Here is a 22381-nt window from a genome sequence, read left to right as displayed (position 1 = left end):
GGTCTCTATAGTGTTTGAAAATTTAAATTCAGATTGGATATTAAGCATCGAATTGAGCATGAGTAGGTAGAGCAACGTCCTTCCATCTAAGAAACACTGCCCACCGAGCCATAAGAGAAATAAAAGCTAATACTTTCAAATCAGATGCCATTAAAGCAATGCCTCTCTCGAACAATACCAAAAAACACAGTTAAATGATTAAGCTTAAAATTTACTTCAAAAATTACAGAAAAAGTCTGAAATACTTCCTTCCAGTATTTCCCAAGACTCGGTCATTCCCAAAGCATATGAATTAGTGATGCATCTCCACTGTTGCATCTATAATTATGAGGAGATAACATCCGCATAAAAGTGAAATAGTTTAACTTTGGACATGTGGTCTCTATGGACTAATTTAAATTGTAGGAGGGAGTGGTGAGCACATAAAGATGAGGCATTAACCAATTTAAAAATTACACTCCAAGTTTCTTCAGAGTTTGAAAACTGTAGGTCCTGTTCCCAAGCTTTTTTTAATTTTATCCAAAGGAGCCCCCCTTATTCCCACCATCATGTCATAAATGTTAGATATTGAACCATTATAAAAAGGTTGCAAATTAAAAATGATATCTATTAACTTCTTATCAAAGCTCTGTATGTAATTGATATTGCCAAAAATCTCTAATCTGTAAATAACAAAAAAAAGAGTATTTGGTATGGTAAGATATAGTTAACTGACAATTGTTCAAAAGAAGCGAGATTTCCTTTAGTAAAAAGATGTTTAAAACATATAATGCTTAATCTAAATCATTCTTTAAAAACCTTGTCAATCACGGAAGGTGTAAAGAAATACAATACAACTCCGATTATCCAAAATCAGATTCTCTGAAATCTTCATTTGTCCAAAAATTTTTCGGAGCTGAACTGACCGGGAACGTCAGGCTCCCAGGGGCGGAGCAGTGCAGTGGATCTTGAGCCCCCAGCAGCATCGCAGTGGACTTAGGGCCCCCGGCACCAGCAGCAGCAAACCTCGGGCACCCGATGGCAGTGGGGACCTCAAGCTCCCGGGCAGGAGCGGAAACCTTGGGCTCCTGACACGAATGGGGCTTCGGGGGAGTGTAAATGATTGGCAGTGGCCAGCATTTTTTTGAGAATTAAACTTTATTTTAATGCTTAAAAAGCCTTCCCTTGTTCTTTGTTTTGTATAAACACTGTTAAAGTGATTTACTGTTGTTATTGTGCTATTTTTTAAAAAATGACCGGTTCATTGAAAAAGAAATGTATTCAAAAAAAAAACAATTCCGACCCTTTTGGATAATCAGAGTTGTAACCGTAATTTGAAAAAAGGACTAGAACTAGAAAATTGTAGTCAACCAAAATGTATTGAATGCAAGAAATGGGATGTTTTGTTGATGTGGTACAAGGCCTTGGTGAGGCCTAAACTGGAATATTGTGTGCAGTTTCGGTCGCCGAATTACAGGAACGGAATAGAGAGAGGGCAGAGGAGGTTTACGAGAATGTTGCTGGCATTTCAGGGTTTGAGTTACAGGGAAAGGTTGAGCAGGCTGGGACTTTATTCCCTGGAGCGTAGACGGTTGAGGGGGGATTTAATAGAGGTCTTCAAAATGATAAAGAGAACAGATAGAGTCAATGTGGATAGGCTTTTTCCATTGAGAGTGGGTGAGATTCAAACAAGAGGGCATGAATTGAGAGTAAAAGGGGAAAGGTTTAGGGGAAACATGAGGGGGAATTTCTTCACGCAGAGGGTGGTGGGGGTTTGGAATGAACTTCCGGCGAAGGTGTTAGAAGTGAGATCGATGTTAAGGTTTAAGGAAAAGTTGGATAGATATATGGACAGGAGAGGTATAGAAGGTTATGGGCTGAATGCGAGTCAGTGGAACTAGATGGGCCGAACTGGCCTGTTTCTGTGCTGTAAATGGTTATAGGTATCCAGATCATCAAAGTATGTTTAACTACCGGATTGTCAGTTAATTTATTTCAAGATATGGGAAGTGAGGATCCGAAAAGAGAAATAATAGAAAATTTTGTGACTGAATTAAATTCCAAAGAGACCCATATTGGACAGTCTTCATGATTAATATAATATGACCAAAACATAAGAGTTTGTATGTTGACTGCCCAGTAATAGAACCTAAAGTTTGGAAGGGCTAAACCTTCATTCTTTTTAAGTTTTTGAATGTGGACTTTATTTAGGCAAGGTTGTTTATATTTCCATACATAAAAGATAAGATTGAGTCAAGAGAACCAAAAAAAGATGGGAATAAAAACAGGAAAAGCCTGAAAAAGGTTTATATAAATTTAGATAAAATGTTCATTTTAATAGAATTGACTAACTAATGATAAAGAAAGGGGCGATCAGTTTGATAATGCCCCTCTCACGTTTTTTATTAAAGTGAGAAAGTTTTCTTTAAATAAGTGTTTATATTTAATTGTTACACCCAAATAAGTAAATTGATTTCTTAAAATTTTAAAAGGTTGTAGTGACTGCTGCGCCAGTGCTACGGAGTAAGGACACTTACTCACACAGTGTGAGGATGAATCAAAGAGTGAGTTTATTGGTTTGAATCCGCTGCATCTTAGTTCTGGCCCACCAACTTCCAGTGATGTACCCACCAGTTTCCGGAAGTGACATCACCGCGTTGTGGTGTCACTCTCCATCCAGCGGGGTGAGAGAGGCTGATAATGAAACATTCAGAACACTTTGGTTGTAAAAACAAAGGAAGTGAAACATGGAGGAAAATGAAATGCAAGTAGGATCAAGTAACACATATTGTTACTTCATCCCACTGCCTACTAGAAGTCAGAAGTGAACAGTGAATTGGTATTTCAGCCTCATACAGTCTTCCAGCCCAACTGAGCATCCATCTCTACATGAGCATAAATGATTCTTATCACCTGCACTTCAAAGTTCAAATTTATTGTCAAAGTAATGCATGACATCACATATAACCCTGAGATTCTTTTTTCTGCAGGCCCTGCAGAATTTCTACTGATTAGTAATTGTACACAAGAAAAAAAGATACATATACAAAAGAAGTGACGAAGCAGGAACTGTTGAAGCCGTAAATTGCAGAAGGATGTAGACAGATTGGGAGACTGGGCAAAAATATGGCAGATGAAGTACAATGTTGAGAAGTATTTGGTTCTACATTTTGGCAGTGGAAATAAACAGGCAGGGGACTATTTGTTGGGGGAGAAAATTCATTCCTCCTCGGAGATGCAAAGAGTCCTGGGCGTCCTTCTGCAGAGTCATCTAAAAGTTAATGCCCAGGTGGGGTTGGTAGTGAAGAAGGCGAATGCTATGCTAGCATTCACTTCAATAGTGTATAAGAGGAGAGAGGTGTTAATGCACTGGTGAGACCCCATTTTAGATACTGTGTACAGTTTTGGGCTCCCTATCTTAGAAAGGAAGTGATGTTGTTGGAGAGAGTGCAGAGGAGATTTACTAAGGTGATTCCTGGTTTGCAGGGGCTGGCGTATGTTGACCGTTTGGCAGCTCTTGGGTTATATTCGTTGGAGTATAGGAGAATGAGGGGGGATCTCATAGAGACATTTTGATATTGAAAGATTTTGACAGAGTGAATGCAGATCAGATGTTTCCCTTGATGGGTGAATCGAGGACAAGGGGTCATAGTCTTAAAATTAGAAGTTATCCAATTAAAACAGAGGAGGAAAAACTTCTTCAGTCAGAGGGTCATGGATCTGTGAAACTCACTGCTGTACAAAGCAGTGGAGGCCAGATCACTGGGAGTATTTAAACAGGAAATGGATAAGTATCCCATTAGTAAGGGTATCAAGGGATATGGGGAAAAGGCTGGAAATTGAAACTAGGTATGAGAATAATTCATCTTAGTATAGAGTCACAGAACAGACTCGATGGGCCTAGTGGCCTGGTTCTGTTCCTTTATCTTGTGATCTTGTGAAATGTAAACAAAGAATACTTAATAATGTGGAGTAACAGAGGGACATTGGGGGGTTTACCAGCATGTAACCTAGATTGGAAAGTAAGTCTTATGAGACAAGTTTGCTATTTGGAGAGAAGCAGGATGAGAGGAGAGTTAATAGAGGTCTACAAGATTCTGAGAGACAGTCAGATAAGGCAGCATTATGATGGACAACAGCTTTTCCCCAGGGTGAGAATAACAAACACCAGAATACATTTGTTCAAAGTGATGGGAGGAAAACTTAGGGGAGATATCAGAAGTTTTTAAACCAAGTTGTGGATGCCTGGAATGCCTTGCCAGGGGTGATGGTAGAGGCTGCAACATTAGGGCATTTCAGAGACTCTTAATATTCAGTAACAAATAATGTGCAGAGTCCTTACATGAGTCCCTGATTGAGTTTGTCATTGAGGAACCTGATGGTGGAGGGGTAGCAGCTGTTCCTGAACCTGGTGGGGGAAGTCTTGTGGCACCAATACCTCTTTCCTGATGGCAGTAATGAGAAAAGAGCATGTGCTGGGAGGTGCTTTTATTCTGTGGTTCAAAAACTAAAATAATGTCCAGCAGAATTAAAAGTAAAGGATCTGCGAATTATATAATGTGCATCAAAATACAATGTGTCGGCAAAATCCTGTAGCAACGATTGTGTCTATATTGTACAATGTGTGACTCCTTTAATATATTGATAGAAAAGCATCACTGTGCATGAGCCTTCAATTCAGTGATTCCAGAGCACTCTCCATCCCCGTGCGTTCAGTCGTGCATTACAGACCATATTTTTCTGCTTTAAAATAAATCAATTAAAAAAATTCATATATGCAGATTGAATAATCAGAAGTTCAGTCCCTGGTCTGCATTGATCTTTAAAAAAAAACCCCAGAAAATTACTGCATACACTTGGAATCTGAAAAGTTATAACCTTGGAAAATGCACAGTAGGTTAGGTCACATCTGTGGAAACAGCATTTCAGGCACATCCATTAGTCAGGGACTGTGGAATTTGTTGCCACAGGCAGTTGTGAAGGCCAGGTCATTGGGTGTATTTAAGGCAGAGATTGATAGATTCTTGATTAGCCAGGGCATCAAAGTTTAATGGGGAGAAGGCCGGGCAGTGGGGCTGAGTGGGAAAATGGATCCGCTCATGATTAAATGACAGGGGCAGACTCGATGGGCTGAATGGCCTATTTCTGCTCCCATGTCTTATGGTCTTTTTGTTACCATGCTATAGCTACAGTCCAAATATTGAGTGGTACACGCCTGCTTCTTTAAACATCTCATCTTCTTAGCAGTTCACAGGGTAAATTACTTGGATGTATTGATGTTGATCAACAGAGATAGAAATTTAAGTTCTAGCATGTCAAAGTGCAGTCTGTTGAAGAAATATCTAATTTATTTGAAGGTTACACAACATTAATTCACATAACATCATTATTTATGTTTCCATCCTGATAAAATTGGAAGCACCTGCTGAACAACATGTCCCCATGACCTCGTTTTCCCTTGAGAATTGCACTTGAGATGAATTTTGTGTTCGTCGTATTTTACCCTACAGCCCACATATCTGTGTTGAACAAGATGTCCAAAGAAAACCTAAAACTCTTAGAGTTACTCCTCCATGATTTTGTTATCAGGTCACCTCTCAAGTTCTTGGACTCCAGAGAAAACAATCCAAGTCATACCCTGGGGAACTTCTGGATTCTACCTCTTGTGATTACTTCTATTAGGTCACCCCTCAGCCTCCAATGCTCCAGAGAAAACAATTCAGGTTTGTCCAATTTCTCCCCATAACTCATACCCTCTAAGCCAAGCAACATCCTGATAAGCCTCTAATGTACCCTTTTCAAAGCTCCCACACCCTTCCTGTAATAGGAATTCCCCCGGTAAGTGTGGCCCACCCGTAGTTTTGTATAGCTACAGCATGATCTCCTTACTTTCCTTGCGTTTCCCTGCTGCAATGGGGGAATCACTGTCACCATTTAAGATCCATTAAAATAGGAGGTAAAGAAGCTGGATTAAGATATTGGAGATATCCTGACTACAGTATTATCTTCATTAACTGTTCTTTACACCGTGAGGCCACATATAACTGGTGTTTGAGAGAGGGACAAATACATCCATCAGTCAAATGTCTTCAACGGAGTCTTACAGTAAACAGGTTGTTCAACCAAATCATCCATGCCAACCAAGTTGCCTGGCCCATTTGCCTGTGTTTAGCCCATATCCCTCAAAACCTTTCCTAAGCATGTACCTGTCAAAATATCTTTTAAAGATTGTAATTATACCAGGCTTCACCACTTCCTCTGGCAGCTCGTTGCATTTTCCGATCATTCTCTTGTACGGAAATAGTTGCTCCTTCGGCTCTTCTAGCCCATGCCTTTTAAATATTTCCCCTCACCTTAAATCAATGTTTTTCTTCATTTTTTTCCACTCACATACCACCATAGAAGAAAAATAGAGGGTTATGGGGTAGGGAGGGTTTAGTACTTTTTTATTAAAGGAATATATGGGTTGGCACACCATCAAGGGCAGAAGGGCCTGTACTGTGCTGGAGTGTTCATTCCTGCAAAGAATGCCATAGGTGCTCTGTGGTTAGTGAGTGATTACTTGAGGTAGTATGTGAGTGGAAACATAAAGGTTGAGAACCACTGGTTTAAATCTAAGATTTAGATTTCGGCTCTTCTATCCGAGGAGAAAGACTGTGACCTTCCACTGTTAAAGTGGATCTGAGACTGCCTGACAAACGAACACAAATACAGCTGCCGAGTACTTTATTGTTGCTTTACAAAGCGTGAGAACCTCCTGTTAGAGCATGAAACTAATCCCACTGCAAGAGTCTGCCCTGTGGCTCACAGATTGCATATTTATAGACAAATTTCTAGTTTTCAAGAACATTCAAACAGACTTTTCCATATAAGTACGTTTCTTGAGATGTTTCTTCGGATTCGTAATCCTGAGTCTTGTCCATTACCCAATGGTGAATAGTTTTTTTTTACTGTCCTTGCCAAATAAAATTGTTCTTTTTCAGAATCAGCTTTAACCTTGTTGAATCTACATTTTTTCTACTACTTTTAAGTCTCACATTCTCAGCACCTTGTCTATGCCGCTGTGATTTTGCATACCTTCATTTGTGTCAACGGCCCTCATAGATTTGTCCATCTTAGTCTACTATCTTCCTCAGCCTCCTCTCTAGCCAACATTCTTAGAAGAATGTGAGGTGATCTTGTAGAAATGTATTGTTACAAGCCCAAAGGACTCTAAAACCTAGCAGCATTAGAAATTCACCAAGACAATGGTTACTTAAACAAAAGTTGCATTTCATTTTCTTTTTTATAACAAGATCAAAATTTAACTTATTACCATTAACTTAACCCCCTTACAATTCTAAGTGTACGTGTATGTAATGTGTATATGTTCAGGAAAGTTCTTTGTTTCACAGTCCAATCATTCACTTTTCACTTCTCCAAGTTCACCAGTATCAGGCAATTCTTATGCTGTGCACAGAATTTAACATTTATGATTCTTCACCAGGCTCTGGTGCTTAAAGTTAAATGGTTACCGCTCAGGAAGGTTCTTGTTTGTTTCAGAGAGATATTGCTCGTTGGACACACAAACTGGTTTCCTCCAATCAGTCACTTCAGTGTCTAGCTGAAGAAACTTGCCCCATCATGTGTTTTCCAAATGATAACCTCTTCTTCCATGTCACCACAGAGTTCCTCTTGTTTCCCTTACTTCAGGAGAAACACTCCAGTCAACCATTTCCTCTTGTAAGGACTACAAGGGTTTTGAACAGGCTGAACTCCCAACCTGACTTCAAAATGGGGTTTTCAATTTTGCAGCCTCAACTGCTACTGTAGAACTGACTTCTCCCTCTCTCTCTCTCTCTTTCAGAGAAGAATCCTGTTTCTTTCTTCTCTCTGCTTGTAAAATCTGAAACCTTTCCCAAGGCTCCAAACCCAATCTTTGAAAGATCTTATCAGCACTTGAGCTCGGACTTTTCAATTTGCACCTGCTTTTTAAATTCTTTCCAAAGCTGTTCCATTGTCTTTTGCAAAGCCTGAATGTCTAGTTTCAGCAAAGCTCTTTCATTTTATATGAGATGTCTTTTGTGAAGTGTTAGTCTGTTTGTGAAGTGACCTACATACTAAATCCCCCGCAATCTATCTCTTTTAAATACATATTTATATAATATAAAATATAATATAACCCATAATAATATAAAATTATGAAAGGCATAGATAAGATAACAGAAGGTAAGTTGTTTCCATTGGTGGGGGAGACTTGAACAAGGGGACATAGAACACTACAGCATATTACAGGCCTTTGGCCTTTGACGTTGTGCTGATCCATATATTCCTTAAAAAAACCTCGTAACCCTCTATTTTTCTTCCATCTATGTCTCTTAAATCCCCCTAATGTTTCAGCCTATAACACCATCCCTGGCAAGGCATTCCAAGCGCTCACACTCTCTGTGTAAAAGATACATACCCTGATGTCTCCCCTAAACTTTCCGCCCTTCACTTTTGTACATTTTTCCTCTGGTGTTTGATTTTTCTGCCTGGGAGAAAGATGCTGGCTGTCCACCCTATAATCTTGTAGACCTATATTAAGTCACATCTCATCCTTCTTCGCTCCAAAGAGAAATTCCCAGCTCTGCTAAACTTGCCTCATAAGACTTAGTTTCCAATCCAGGCATCATCCTCTGTACCCTCTTCTTAGCTTCCACGCCCTTCCTATAAAGACATGACCAGAACCAAACACAATACTCGTAGCCACTTGAGACATAGCCTTAAGATTCAGGGTAGCAGATTTAGGATGGAGAAGGAAATTCACCAGAGGATGGTGAATCTGTGGAATTCGCTGCCATTGAAACAGTGGAGGCGATCTCAGTAAATATATGTAAGACAAGGTTGGATAGATTTCAGCAATAGTAAAGGAATCAAGGGATATGGGGAAAGGGCAGGTAGATGGAAATGAACCTATCATCAGATCAGCCATGATCTTCACATTGAATGGTGGGGTAGGCTTGACGGGCCAGATGGTCTTCCCCTGTTCTTAGGTTCTTACATACAGATGTTGTCTGGCCCATATCTTTGCTGAATCCAATGCTCTCAACCAGTTTTTAACATGAGGTGAAGTTCATTGAATTGGTATTTCTAATGATGAAGACATAAGAAGGAGATGACATTGTATCTCCTATTGAGCAGCGCTGCTGCACGTGGCTGTCACTGCTTCAGCTCATTTCCAGCACTCACAATATTGTTTCCAATATGTAACCATGAGTTTTGTATCTTCCAGTTTCAGCACTGATTTATTTTACTTCTTTCTGCTGCTTTCAAGAAACCTTTATTGGTGAATGAAGGAAGAAAGGTCATGGATGTTGTCTAACTGGATTTTAGTAAGGCCTTTGACAAGTTCCTGCATGGGAGGCCAGTTAGGAAGGTTCCGTCTCCCAGTAAATTGGATTAGACATGTACATTAACGGAGAAGACAGAAAATGGTAATGAATGATTGCTTATCTGACTGGAGGTTTGAGATTAGTGATGTACCTCAGGGATCAATCAGTGCTGTATCCACAGTTATTTGTCATCTATATCAATGATCTAGATCAGAGGTGACTAACCATTTACATTCCATGCGTCAAAATAAACAGCGACAAGGAGGTCTCCGAAGAGCTGGCCTTGGTAGTCGCCATGTTATATTTGGCTTTGGCCTTTTAATAGGTTGATAATGAACAGGAGGAGGGGTGGACGGAGCGGAGGTGTGTTTGATGTATGTGGGGGGGGGGTGGTGGTGGTGGTACTGGCTGTGGGGGTGAGGGTAGGGGGGAATTGAATTTGTCTAGGTGGATCAGGCCTCCGTCACGCTAATTGTGCCTCATTCTACGTTTATCATACCACCCACATCACTAACCGTGCCTCCTTCAATGTCTCACTTCTAATCATCAAATGCCAGTTTTGGTGCATTTGCCATAGGTTGGCCATCCCTGATCTAGATGATAATATGATGTTACGAGCCCAGAGGGGCCCAAAACCCAGCAGCAATAGATATTCACCAAGACAAATGTTTACTTAAACAAAGGATGCTTTTAATTATCTTTAAACATAAAAACAGAATCACATTTTAACCTAACTTAATTATCCTAACTTAACCCACTTCTAATTCTAAATGCACGTGTATGTAATGTGTGTGTAAGTTTAGAACAGTTATTTCGTTTACAGTCCAATCTCACTTCTCATTCCTCCAAGTTCACTGGTTGCAGGCAATTCTTACACTGTGCACAGAATTTAACATGTATAAAGTTCATCAGGCTTTGGTGCTTGAAAGGTAAATGATTACCACTCAGGAAGGTTCTTGTTAGTTTTCAGAGAGAGAGATTTGTTATTCCAGGACATCCACAACTGATGTACTTTCATCAGCCACTCCAGTGTCTTGCTGACGAAACTTGCCCCTTCAAGGTTCTCCAGATGATAACCTCTTTTTTTCAGGTCACCACAGAGTTGCTTTTTGTTTCTTTTATTCCAAGTGAAACATTAGACAGCCAGTCCTCTCCTCTTTCATGAACCACAAGGGCTTTGACCAGGCTATCTTACAAATGGGCTTTCCATAAGCTTGCCAGCTTCTCCTGTTCCAGTTCCAGCTAGTTCTGCTTGGCTGTAACACAGTACAAGTGATCTGTGTGTGTGTGTGTGTCTCTCTCTCTCTCTCTCTCTCTCTCTCTCTCTCACTCTCTCTGAGAGAAAACCTGTTTGACTCACTGCTTGCAAAACAACATGACCCTCTTAGAACAGTAAATACCCTTCCAGACAGAAGGCGGCTCCGACAAGCTCTTTCATCTGTTGCCTTTTGTAAACAGGAATCCATTAGTGAAGTCACTGAGCACTCTTCAAAGCTCTTGCAAAAGCTCTGAGACCCCGATATGTCTAGCATGAGCAGAGCTCCAGTATTTCAAATAAGATCTGTTTTAAAGTGTTCATATGTAACCTACTTTAACAAACCTTTCCCAGTTTATCTACTCTGTCACAACGGTAAATCGGATCACCAAGTTTGCAAATGAAACAAAGGTTGAAGGTGTAGTGGATGGTGAGGAAGGCAGTAAAATCTTGGAGATGGATCAAGACCAGATTGAAAAACAGACTACAAAATGGCAAATGGAATTTAATGCCGACAAATGTAAGGTGTTGCACTTTAGAAGGGAAAACCAAGGTAGGACAAACACGGTAAATGGGAGGGAAAAAAGAGATTTTGGCACATTTGCCTTCATAAATCAAAGCACTGAGTATACGAGTTGGGATGTTATGAGAAAGTTGTTTACATAGGAACATAGGAAGTAGGAACAGGAGTAGGCCAAAAATGGCCCATCGAGCCTGCTCCGCCATTCAATACGATCATGGCTGATCTAATTTATGACCTAACTCCACCTACCTGCCTTCTCCCCATATCCCCTAATTTCTCTATCATGTAAAAATGTATCTAACCTAATTTTAAATATGTTTAATGAGGCAGCCTCAACCACTTCCCTGGTTAGAGAATTCCAAACATTCACTACTCTCTGGGAAAAACTATTTTTCCTCATCTCTGTCCGAAATCTACTCCCCTGAATCTTGAGACTGTGTCCTCTCGTTTTAGTTTCCCCGGCCAGCTCAAAAAACCTTCCTACATCTATCCTATCCATACCCTTCATAATCCTATATGTTTCTATAAGATCTCCTCTCATTCTTCTGAACTCGAGCGAATACAATCCTAGACGATTTAATCTTTCATCACAAGTCAACCCCTTCATCCCAGGGATCAACCTTGTAAACCTCCTCTGGACCGTCTCCAAAGCCAGTATATCCTTCCTCAAATATGGAGACCAGAACTGGACACAGTACTCCAGGTGCGGTCTCACCAGTACCTTATACAGTTGCAACATTACCTCCCTACTCCTGAATTCAATTCCTCTCGTGATGAAGGCCAACATTCCATTTGCCTTCTTAATAACCTGCTGCACCTGCAACCTAACTTTTTGCGATTCATGCACAAGCCCTCCCAAGTCCCTCTGCACAACAGCATGTTGTAGTTTTTCACCCTTTAAATAATATTCAGCTCTTTTATTTTTCTTGCCAAAGTGGATAACCTCACACTTACTAACATTGTTCTCCATCTGCCAGACCTTTGCCCACTCATCCAGCTTAACTCTATCCCTCTGCAGACTCTCCACATCCTCATTACAATTTGCTCTTCCACTCAATTTGGTTTTATCCGCAACTTGACTACACCACATTTTGTCCCCTCCTCCAAGTCATCAATGCAAATGATGAACAGTTATGGGCCTAACACTGACCCCTGCGGCACCCCACTTACCACTCTCTGCCAACCTGAAAAACTCCCATTTATCCCGACTCTGTGCCTCCTGTCAAACAACCAATTTTCAATCCAGGCCAATAGACTTCCCTGGACTCCACTTTCCTGTAACTTACTGAGAAGTCTCTTGAGCGGCACCTTATCAAACGCTTTCTGGAAATCCAAATATACAACATCAACCTGTTCCCCTCTATCCACCGCACCCATTGTATCCTCAAAGAATCCTAACAGGTTTGTCAAACAAGATCTTCCCTTTCTAAAACCATGCTGCATCTGCCTGATTGAACCCTTACGTTCCAAAAGTTTCACTATTTCATCTTTAATGATGGCTTCAAGCATTTTTCCAACCACAGACGTCAAGCTAATTGGCCGAAAATTTCCAGTCTTCTGTCTACATCCCTTCTTAAAAAGTGGCGTGACATTTGCTGTCTTCCAGTCTGCCAGGACCTGCCCAGAATCCAAGTAATTTTGGTATATGACCACCAATGCATCAACTCTAACTTCTGCCATTTCCTTCAGAACCCTTGGATGCATATCATCAGGACCAGGTGATTTGTCTGGCTTTAGTCCCATTAGTTTCTCCATCACTACTTCCTTTGTAACAACTATTTATCAAGGCCCTCCCCAACATTCGCATCCTTAACTCCGCACTTGGTCATGCTGGATGTTTCTTCCACCGTGAAGACTGACACAAAATATTTGTTCAATGTCTTGCCCGTTTCCTCATTTTTTGCTACCAGTTTTCCATTCTCATCCTCCAAGGGTCCTATGTTAACTCTGGCCACCCTCTTCCGTTTTATATATTTATAAAATTTTTTGCTTTCTGTTTTTATATTTTGTGCCAATTTACTTTCATAATCCTTTTTCCCATTTCTTATTACCCGCTTTGTAACCCCTTGTTGACTCTTAAAGTTTTCCCAATTTTCCAGTTTTCCACTGCTCTTTGCAGCTTTGTACACCTGCGCCTTCAATTTTATTCTCTCCTTTATTTCCTTTGTTAACCACGGTTAATTTTTCCCTCCCTTGCTGCCCTTTTTCCTGACCGGAATATATGTTTGTTGAGCATTACAAAATATTTATTTGAAAATCTTCCACTGTTCCTCAACTGTTTCATCAATGAGCCTGTGCTCCCAGTCCACTCTGCCCAATTCCTCCCTCATCCTATGGTAGTCACCCCTGTTTAAGGATAACATATTAGTTTTAGATCTAACTCTTTCCCCTTCCATCTGAATGAGAAATTCAGTCGTACTATGATCGCTATTTCCCAGATGGTCTCTGACTATTACATCATTTACTCTACCTATCTCATTGCACAACACGAGATCCAGGAGAGCATTTTCTCTTGTGGGTTCCTTAACATGCTGCTCAAGAAAGCTATCGCGGGTGCATTCTATGAAGTCCTCTTCCAGACTCCCACGACCAACTTGATTTTCCCTATCTATGTGGAAGTTAAAGTCCCCCATGACGACTGCCGTATCATTATTACATGCCTCACTTATCTCTCAATTTATTTCCTGTGCCACTAAACTATTGTTATATGGTGGGCGATAGATAACACCCACCAATAATTTTTTCCCTTTGTTATTCTTTATCTCTACCCCAATGGATTCAACATTATGCTCTTTAGATCTTGTATCATCCCTCACTATTGCCTGGAGCTCCTCTTTGATTAAGAGTGCAACTCCACCTCCCTTACCATCCTGTCTATCTCTTTGCACCACCTGATACCCTTGAAAGTTTAATTCCCATTTAGGGTCACCTTGTAGCCATGTTACCGTGATGGCTACCCAATCATAGGCATGGGTACCGATTTGTGCCTCAAGTTCACTAACCTTATTTCTAATACTGCGGGCATTCAGATAATGTGCCCTTATCCTCTTTGTCCTTTTAATATCTAGTGATGTCTGTAACCTTTTCTTTTGATTTTTCTGCCCACTATTTTTCTGTGTAATTTTCTTAACACCATCATTGACCCGAAAACTCACTGCACCATCTGATTTTTTACTTTCTCCTCCCAACATTACTTTTCCTGGCCATTACTTTATCTTCCCTACCCTTTTCCCTATCACTCTGGTTCCCATACCCCTGCCAAATTAGTTTAAACCTTGCTCCACTGCTGTACCAAACATACTTGCGAAAATGTTGACACCTTTTGGATTTGGGTGCAACCTGTCCTTCTTGTAAAGATCATGCCTTCCCCAAAAGAGATCCTAATGATCCAAGAAGCCAAATCCTTGCCTTGTACACCAGCCCCTCAGCCACACGTTCATTTTCCTTATCCTTACATTCTTTTCATCACCTGCATTTGGAACAGGTAGTAATCCCGAGATCACCACCCTAGCGTTCCTGTCTTTCAGCTTTCGTCCCAGCTCACTGAAATCCCTTTTCATTACCACCTCCCTTTTCTTGTCAATGTCGTTTGTACCCACATGTACCAAGACATCAGGCTGCTCTCCCTCTCCTCTCAGAATATTTTGGACCCGATTTGTGATATCTCATACCCTTGCAGGGAGGCAGCACACCATGCGGGTATACTTATCTGGCTCACAGAACCTCCTGTCTGTACCCCTGACAATGGAGTCCCTAATAACTACTGCATTTCTCCTTTTCCTTTTCTTTTGCACCACTCTGCCAGGCTCATTGCTATTGACCTGGTGCCCGTGGCCATCTTCTGTCCGGTCATCTCCCTCAACAGAATCCAACACAACATAACTGTTGCTGAGTGGGATAGTCACTGGTATGCACTCCGTTTTTCTCACTTTTTTCTTTCCCCCCCCTCCCACCCTGACGGTTTCCCACTTACCTGACACGGGTTCTGGAGTATTTATCTCCCTGAAAGTTGAGTCGATTAACTCCTCACTCTCCCTTACAAGCCGCAGGTCATCAATCTGTAACTCCATAACCCTAATTCGCTCCCTTAGTAACTGCATCTCGGTACACCTGGTGCAGATGTGGCCATTTGGGAGTGTGGAGGTCACCCATTGTTCCCACATCTGACACCCAGTACAGAGCACTAACCCTATTAGCATGACTCTGAATATGAAGGCAAATAACTCAACCTACCTTTTCTCCTTGCCTGCTTTCGCCGAAGCCTGATAAGCCAAAGCCAGGAAGTTTCACTCCTTCACTGCTCCACTCACTCACTGAGCCACTCCTCACTGGCCGCTCCCTCCGCTTTCACTCCTTTTATTGGCCCCTTGACTAATTAACCCTGTCACTTTCAGCAAGCTCCTCCTCCTCTGATTCACAGCCCAACTCTCTCCAAGCTCCTTCTCCGACTCCCAGCCGAACCAAGTAGGCCCAAGCCCCGGTAAGCCCCCGACTTTAATAGCTTACCTTCTCCTCACTTTCAGCAAGCTCCTCCTCCTCTGACTCACTTTTAGCAAGCTCCTCCTCCTCTGACTCACAGCCCGACTCTCTCCAAGCTCCTCCTCCGACTCCCAGCCGAACCAAGTAGGCCCAAGCCCCAGTAAGCCCCTGACTTTAATAGCTTACCTTCTCCTCACTTTCAGCAAGATCCTCCTCGTCTGATTCACAGCCCGACTCTCTCCAAGCTCCTCCTCCGACTCCCAGCCGAACCATTTTGTTTTGAGGCCAAATTTGGAATATTGTGTGCAGTTTTGGTCACCAAACTAAGGGAAGGTGTGAAAGATTGAAAGAGTGCAGAGGAGATTTACAAGGATGTTGCCAGGACTTGAAGAACTGAGAAACAGGGAAAGGTTAAACAGGTTAGGACTTTATTCCTTGGAATGCAGTGGAATGAGAGGAGATTTGATAGAGGTATATAAAATTATGATGGGTATGGTGTGGACAGCAAATATAGAGGTATATAGACATGTTTTTGGGAGATAAATTGGAAAATGTTTGTTAGAGTAGGTCACATGCAAACTCCTTAAAACAGATCTTATTTGAAATACTGGACATATCGTGGCTTCTCACACCTTTTTGCAAGAGCTTTGAAGAGTGCTCAAGAGATGCCACTAATGGATTATTGTTTACTAAGGCAATAGATGAAAGAGCAGGCTGGCACCGCTATTGTCTACAGGAGAGTTTTGCTGTTGTAAGAGGGTCATGTGGTTTTGCAAGCAGAGAGAGTCAAACAGGCTTAGTCTCGGAGCGTGAGAGAGAGAGAAGCAGAGATCACTTGACAGTGTCAGCATGCAGAAGTTGCTGGGACTGGAACAGGACAAGTTGGCAAGCTTTTGGAAGACAGCCTAGTCTTAGCCCTTGCGGTTCATGCAAGAGGAGAGGACTTGTCTGTTTAATGTTTCACTTGGAATAAGTGAAGCAGAAAGGAAATCTGTGGTGACCTGAAAGAAAGAGGTTATCATCTGGAGAACCCTGATGGGGCAGGTTTTGTAAGCAAGACATTGAGGTGACTGATAGAAGAACATCAGTTGGTGTCCTGGAACAACAAATCTCTGAAAATCATCAAAACCTTCCTGAGTGGTAACCATTTACCTTTTGAGCACCAAAGCCTGGTGAACTTTATACATGTTAAATTCTGTGCACAGTATAAGAATTGCCTGCAACCATTGAACTTGGAGGAATAAGAAGTGAGATTGGACTGTGAACCAAAGAACTTTTCTGAACTTACAACACATTACACACACATGTGCTTAGAATTAGAAGGGGGGTTAAGTTAGGTTAATAGTAGATAAGTTAAAGTTTGATTCTGTTTTCATGTTCAAAGATAATTAAAATCAACTTTTGTTTAAGTTTCATTTGTCTTGGAGAGTATTTACTGCTGGATTAATGAGTCCGCTGTGCTCTTAACAATAGACAGATTAAATGCAAATAGGCTTTTTCCACTGAGGTTAGAAGAGATAAAAAAAAACTAAAGATGTGTATTAAGAGTAAAAGGGGAAAAATTTAAAGGGAACATTAGGGGGATCTTCTTCATGCAGAGAGAGGTGAGACTATGAACCAAACTGTCAGCAGAAATGATAAATGTAGGCTCAATTTGATAAGAATTTGGAATGGTACCTGGACGGGAGAGGGATAGAAGGATATGATCTGGGTACAGGTCAGTGGGAGTAGGCAGAAAAATAGTTCAGCATAGAATAGAAGGGCTGAAGGGCCTGTTTCTGTGCTGTAGAGTTCTATGGTCATGTATATAAATACACAAAGTTTGTCAACTTTTGCTTGTCGTAAAGGCACACAAAGTGAAATAGTAGGAAAAAGGAGTCCCTCCAGAGACACCACGGATTTGTCTCCTGCAACCCTCGGTATCTGCATGGCTTTCTGCCTATTCCAGTGAGTACTTCTCATCCAAAAGACCTTCTGCTGTTAGCAAGCCTTCGTCATGAATTATCCTCGGGAGAGCTGAGGATCAAAGCCAAATCCAGTTTTCATAGTGGTAGGAACTTGAATACAAGACCAAAGTCTAATTGTGCATGAATCTTTCAACATGGCACAAATCTGCAGCACTCCCGGAAGCTGGGCGTCAGGCATCCAATTGTCCAAAACCATTTAGCAACTAATAAATATCTGAACTGTTGACTTCTGGAGGTTTAATCAAGTGGACCAATTCATTCAAATAGGTTCATAAGATTAATCAAGGTCACTTTTTTCCCTAAAATTTGGACTGACAAGGAGGCAAGTCAAGACAAGCTGTGGAAAATATTATATTTAAAAAGCTGAATATCAATACAGTAAACCCCTTGGTTTTTATGAGGATTGCTAGATGCTGGATAAGTGAATTTTCTGGTTGCTTGAGATTGTTCCTACCACTATGAAAACTGGATTTGGCTTTGATCCTCAGCTCTCCCGAGGATAATTCATGGATAATGAAGTACAGCTCAGTCAGGACCACTGTAACCTCCTAGTTTGAAGACTGCAGATTTCACATCTAATTCCACTGACTTCAGCTGGAAGATCTTGGCAAGTGCTGCAGAGCATTACAGAGGGCACGGCCAGCAATATTATTGACATCACTGCTGTCAGGTGCTTACTTTCAGACAGGGTATCAAACCTGTCCTCCCAGGTGGATGCAAGGAATAGTATAAATTAAGAAACATTTCATTTTAGTTCTTAGTGTATTTCAGGCAAATGTATTTGCCAATTTGCAAAAAACCACTGGCATCTCAATGAACAGTTACCTGATTTTTGACTAATGGTAGTAGAGACACGAGAATTGGCCAGATCACCTTTCCTTGTTCTGTTTTCTTTGTTTTGCATTGCCTTCTCTCCCCCGCTCCCCCCCCCCCCCACCTCCTAACCTTCCTCAGGGACCGTTCCCTCCATGACACCCTTGTCCACTTCTCCCTACCCACCAATTGTTTCCTTGGCACCTACTGCTGTGTCTACAGGAAATGCTCCACTTGTGCCCAAATCTCGCTCACCTCCATTCGGGGCCCCAAACAGTCCTTCCAACTGAAGCAACATTTCACTTGTGAACCTGCAGAGGTCATCTACTGCACCCGGTGCTCCCATTGTGGTCTCCTCGTCAACAGAGAAATTGGGCACAGACAGGGATCGCTTTATTGAACACCTTCGCTCTGTCCGCCGCAAGAGTGAACTACACAGGTCTGAACTACGCATGGTCCAACCCTTGGACTGTTCATGTCAAGCAGCAGAAAATCTTCACAGATGCGCTCCCTTGCAGAAATGCAGCATTCCCACTGATTCCTGAGGATCTCAAAGTGGGAAAGGACCATTCAGAATGCCAGTGAGAATCGCAAGGGGGCATACGTTGCCCCGTATATCTCTCTCTACCCCTCTCTTTTTTTCTCACTTTCTTCATTTTTCCCTCAGTCTCCTTTCACAGAGCCAAAAATCAATTCTCCCTCTCCTCTTATCATATCCAGTTAACACCTTTTGTTGTCCTGGACTCCTCCTCTAGCCAGTCTGCCTTTATTCTTACCCCTTCCTGTTCTTTGCTTCCTTGTTGAAGAAGGGCTCAGGCCCGAAATATCGGTAATATATCTTTACTTCCTATGGACACTGCAAGACTGGCTGAGTCCCTCCAGCATTTCTGTGAGTTTTCATTGTTTTCTTTACATACATCAGAGCAATAAACACCCCTGGTGGTTTAACATCTCATTGAAAGTCAACAGGTCTAATGGACTCCTATATCTGGCTACATCATGAGTACAGGTCTCTAGAGAGGGGCTTGAACTGCTGGTTCCTGGTTCAGAAAATGAAGTGTTGTCAACGAGTCAAGGTTACCACATGCTATTAGGCATAGAGACCTGGGAATGCTTGTACATGAATTTTTAAAAGTTAGTTGGTAGATACAGCAGGTAATCAAAAAGGCAAATGGGATGTTGGCCTTCGTTGCCGGAGGGATGGGATCTAGGAGCAGGAAGGTTCTGCTGCAACTGGACAAGGTCCTGGTGAGGTCGCATCTGGAGCACGTTTTCCAGGTACATGAGTTTCGAGGTGGTGCAGAGAAGGTTCACCAGGTTGATTCTGAAAATAAGGGATTAGTTTATGAGAGGGAACCTGGGTCTAAACTCACTGGAGTTTAAAAGATTGAGGGTAGAATCTTAAAAAAATTATGAAAAGAAGAGATAATGTAGAAGTGGGAGATTTCTTCCACTGGCAAGTGAGATTAGAACAAAGAGTCTCAAGATTCTGGGGAGAAGACTAAGACAAAGGTAAGAAGGAACCACTTCTCCTAGAGAGAAGTAAATCTGTGGAATTCTCTGCCTAAGAAAGCACTAGAGGCTGCCTCAGTAAATGCCTCAGTTGGATGGATTTTGGAATAAAGGGTTAGTGAAGCTGAGTCTACAGGCAGATCAACCACGATCTATTTCATTGAATGCCAGAGCAAGCTCGATGGCCCAGGTGGGCAACTCCTGCTCCTGTTTATTATGTTCTTATGTAAACAGGAATTAATAAAATTGTTTTCTTTCCCTCTCAGGAACTTGTGAATCTTCTGTTGACTGGTAAAGCGGTATCCAATGTTTTTAACGATGTTGTAGAGCTGGATTCCGGCAATGGCAATATCACAGTCCTCAAAGGAATTTCAGGGCGCAGTGACATTGGACTGCTATCACTCTTTGAACACTATAGCATCTGCAAGGTATGTGTCCTCATGCACTGGTGCAGCAGGCATCCTTGGAAGAGAAACATCAAGATGTCTCCAGACCTGAGTTAATTCAATTAAAGCCAAAGGCAATATCTTGTGTACACAAAGATTTTGGAGAAAATATGGGGAGATGAGATTGGTGGCATTCAGGAGATCCCTGGCAGGTGGGCTCAGAGGGAAGAGGTGGTGTTTACCAAGTTGGTAAGTTTATCCTCAGGGTGAAGTTAGTGAGTGAGGCGATAAGGGTTGAGACCTCGATTTTAAAGGCACAATGGTGACAGCCTTTCGGAAAACATGTCGTTTGGAATACCTTTTCTTTTTTAAATATTTTTAGTGAGTTTGACATGAAAGCATACATAAAAAAATTGACACTTACATAATAATTCATTTGTAAACAAGTAAACACACACAGAAGAAAAAAAATAAAACGACATCAATAGTTACTTGATGTACCTCGAACTACTGATAAAAATAATGTAGGTAACCATGTCTGACCCATTTATTGAAATAATTTGATAAAATAGTAAAGAAATTTTAAAAATCTATAAACTAATCTAATCTAACCCCTCCCTCTCGTCAAGGTTACTTTATATATATAGTTGTAGTGAAGTATTCTATATGAGCTAAGGTAGATGTCGGTGTCCACCTTGTGGAATCACTACACATTGGGAAGTTGATGTACATGCTGAGCTTATATATGCATTGCTTCTGTCATATGGATAGGAAGTGACATCATTAGCGACATCATCAACCCAGATTAAAAACCTGTGTTGGATGCAGTCAATTTCTCGCGCTTTCCGCCGCACATCCACCATTTTGGGAGCTGGTTCGCTTGCTGATAAGTGGGTCGCCACATGAACCCCCCACCCTGTTCCAAACTGGTAATCCCGCTGCATACCCCAAAAGTCTGTATAGTTTTGTGTTTGGGTGGCTTTCCTCTCCACCAAGGTGTCTGAACCATTACTGGTCCATCCAGATCCAGATGGGCAGGCTTGAGGCAGTCATTTGCAAATGCTTCCTCTTTATCTTCAATGTCCAAAATGTACGTCGAACCATTGCGTCCTAGTACCTCGAAGGGTCCCTAATACGGACGCTGGAATGGTGCTTGGTGTGCTCCTTTCTGTACGAAAACATACTTGCAGTCCTGCAAGTTCTGGGGTATATAGAACCTGGCCTGACCGTGTTGAGATGTTGGTATGGGCACTGACGAACCAAGCTTCTCGCAAAGCTTGCTTAGGACCGCTGCAGCCGTCTCCTCCCATCTTTGTGAGTCTGATACAAATTCTCCTTCAACCATCAGGGGTGCGCCGTAGACCAGCTCTGCCGATGAGGCACCTATACCATCCTTAGGTGGTATTCATATCTTCAAGAGTGCCCACGGATACGCATCAACCCAGTTAGGTCCCCTACAGAAGTGCCAAAAGGGCTGATTTCAAATGCCTGTGGAACTTTTCTACTAGTCCGGTGGATTTTGGATGGTTCGCAGTTGTGTGGTCCAACTTGGTTCTAAGCAGGGTGGCCATTGCTGTCCACAGGCCTGACGTGAATTGGGCACTCCTTTCAGACATGACGTAGGTCGGCAGACTAAAATGTGCTATCCAGGCAGAAATGAGGGCCCTGGCGAAGGTGACGTGACAACAGCAGGGGGCCTACAATGGCCATGTGTATGTGGTCAAATCTCCGATACATCAGCTCAAAAGATTGCAGTGGGGCTTTCGTATGTTGTAGGACCTTGGATGACTGGCAGCAAGTGCATATCTTCACCCAATTGCTGACGTGGTTTTGAAGACCATGCCACCCAAATCTGTTGGTTACCATCCAGACAATCGTTCTGATCGATGGATGTGTCAACCCGTGTACCACATCAAATATTTGCTGCCTCCAGACCACCGGAACAATTGGGCGAGGACGACCTTTAGATACATCACACAGGAATTTGAGCTCCCCGGGCCTACCGGAATTTCTTCCAGCTGCAGGTTCAAGTCTCCTGTTCCGTTACACGGAGTTTCTTCGTCTGCCTGTTGTGCTTTCGTGAGCGCAACATAGTCCACCCCTTGGGCTTAGAT

At 42.0% G+C, this 22381-nt stretch overlaps 1 protein-coding gene across 1 annotated transcript in view; it reads left to right on the top strand.

Moving 5' to 3' along the window:
- The window catches only part of mindy4 (MINDY lysine 48 deubiquitinase 4), a 303244-nt gene that overhangs the window by 241879 nt on the left and 38984 nt on the right, over positions 1–22381 (top strand). The window contains exon 15 of the mRNA XM_069914923.1: positions 20148–20309. Within this exon, the coding sequence (XP_069771024.1) occupies positions 20148–20309 (162 nt within the window). The remainder of the gene's footprint in view (positions 1–20147; positions 20310–22381) is intronic.

This window comes from Narcine bancroftii, chromosome 1 (assembly GCF_036971445.1).
Source record: "Narcine bancroftii isolate sNarBan1 chromosome 1, sNarBan1.hap1, whole genome shotgun sequence".
In the NCBI taxonomy this organism is placed as follows: Eukaryota; Metazoa; Chordata; class Chondrichthyes; order Torpediniformes; family Narcinidae; genus Narcine; species Narcine bancroftii.
Note: the sequence above shows the minus strand (reverse complement) of the source record. Positions and strands in the feature narration are given on the sequence as shown.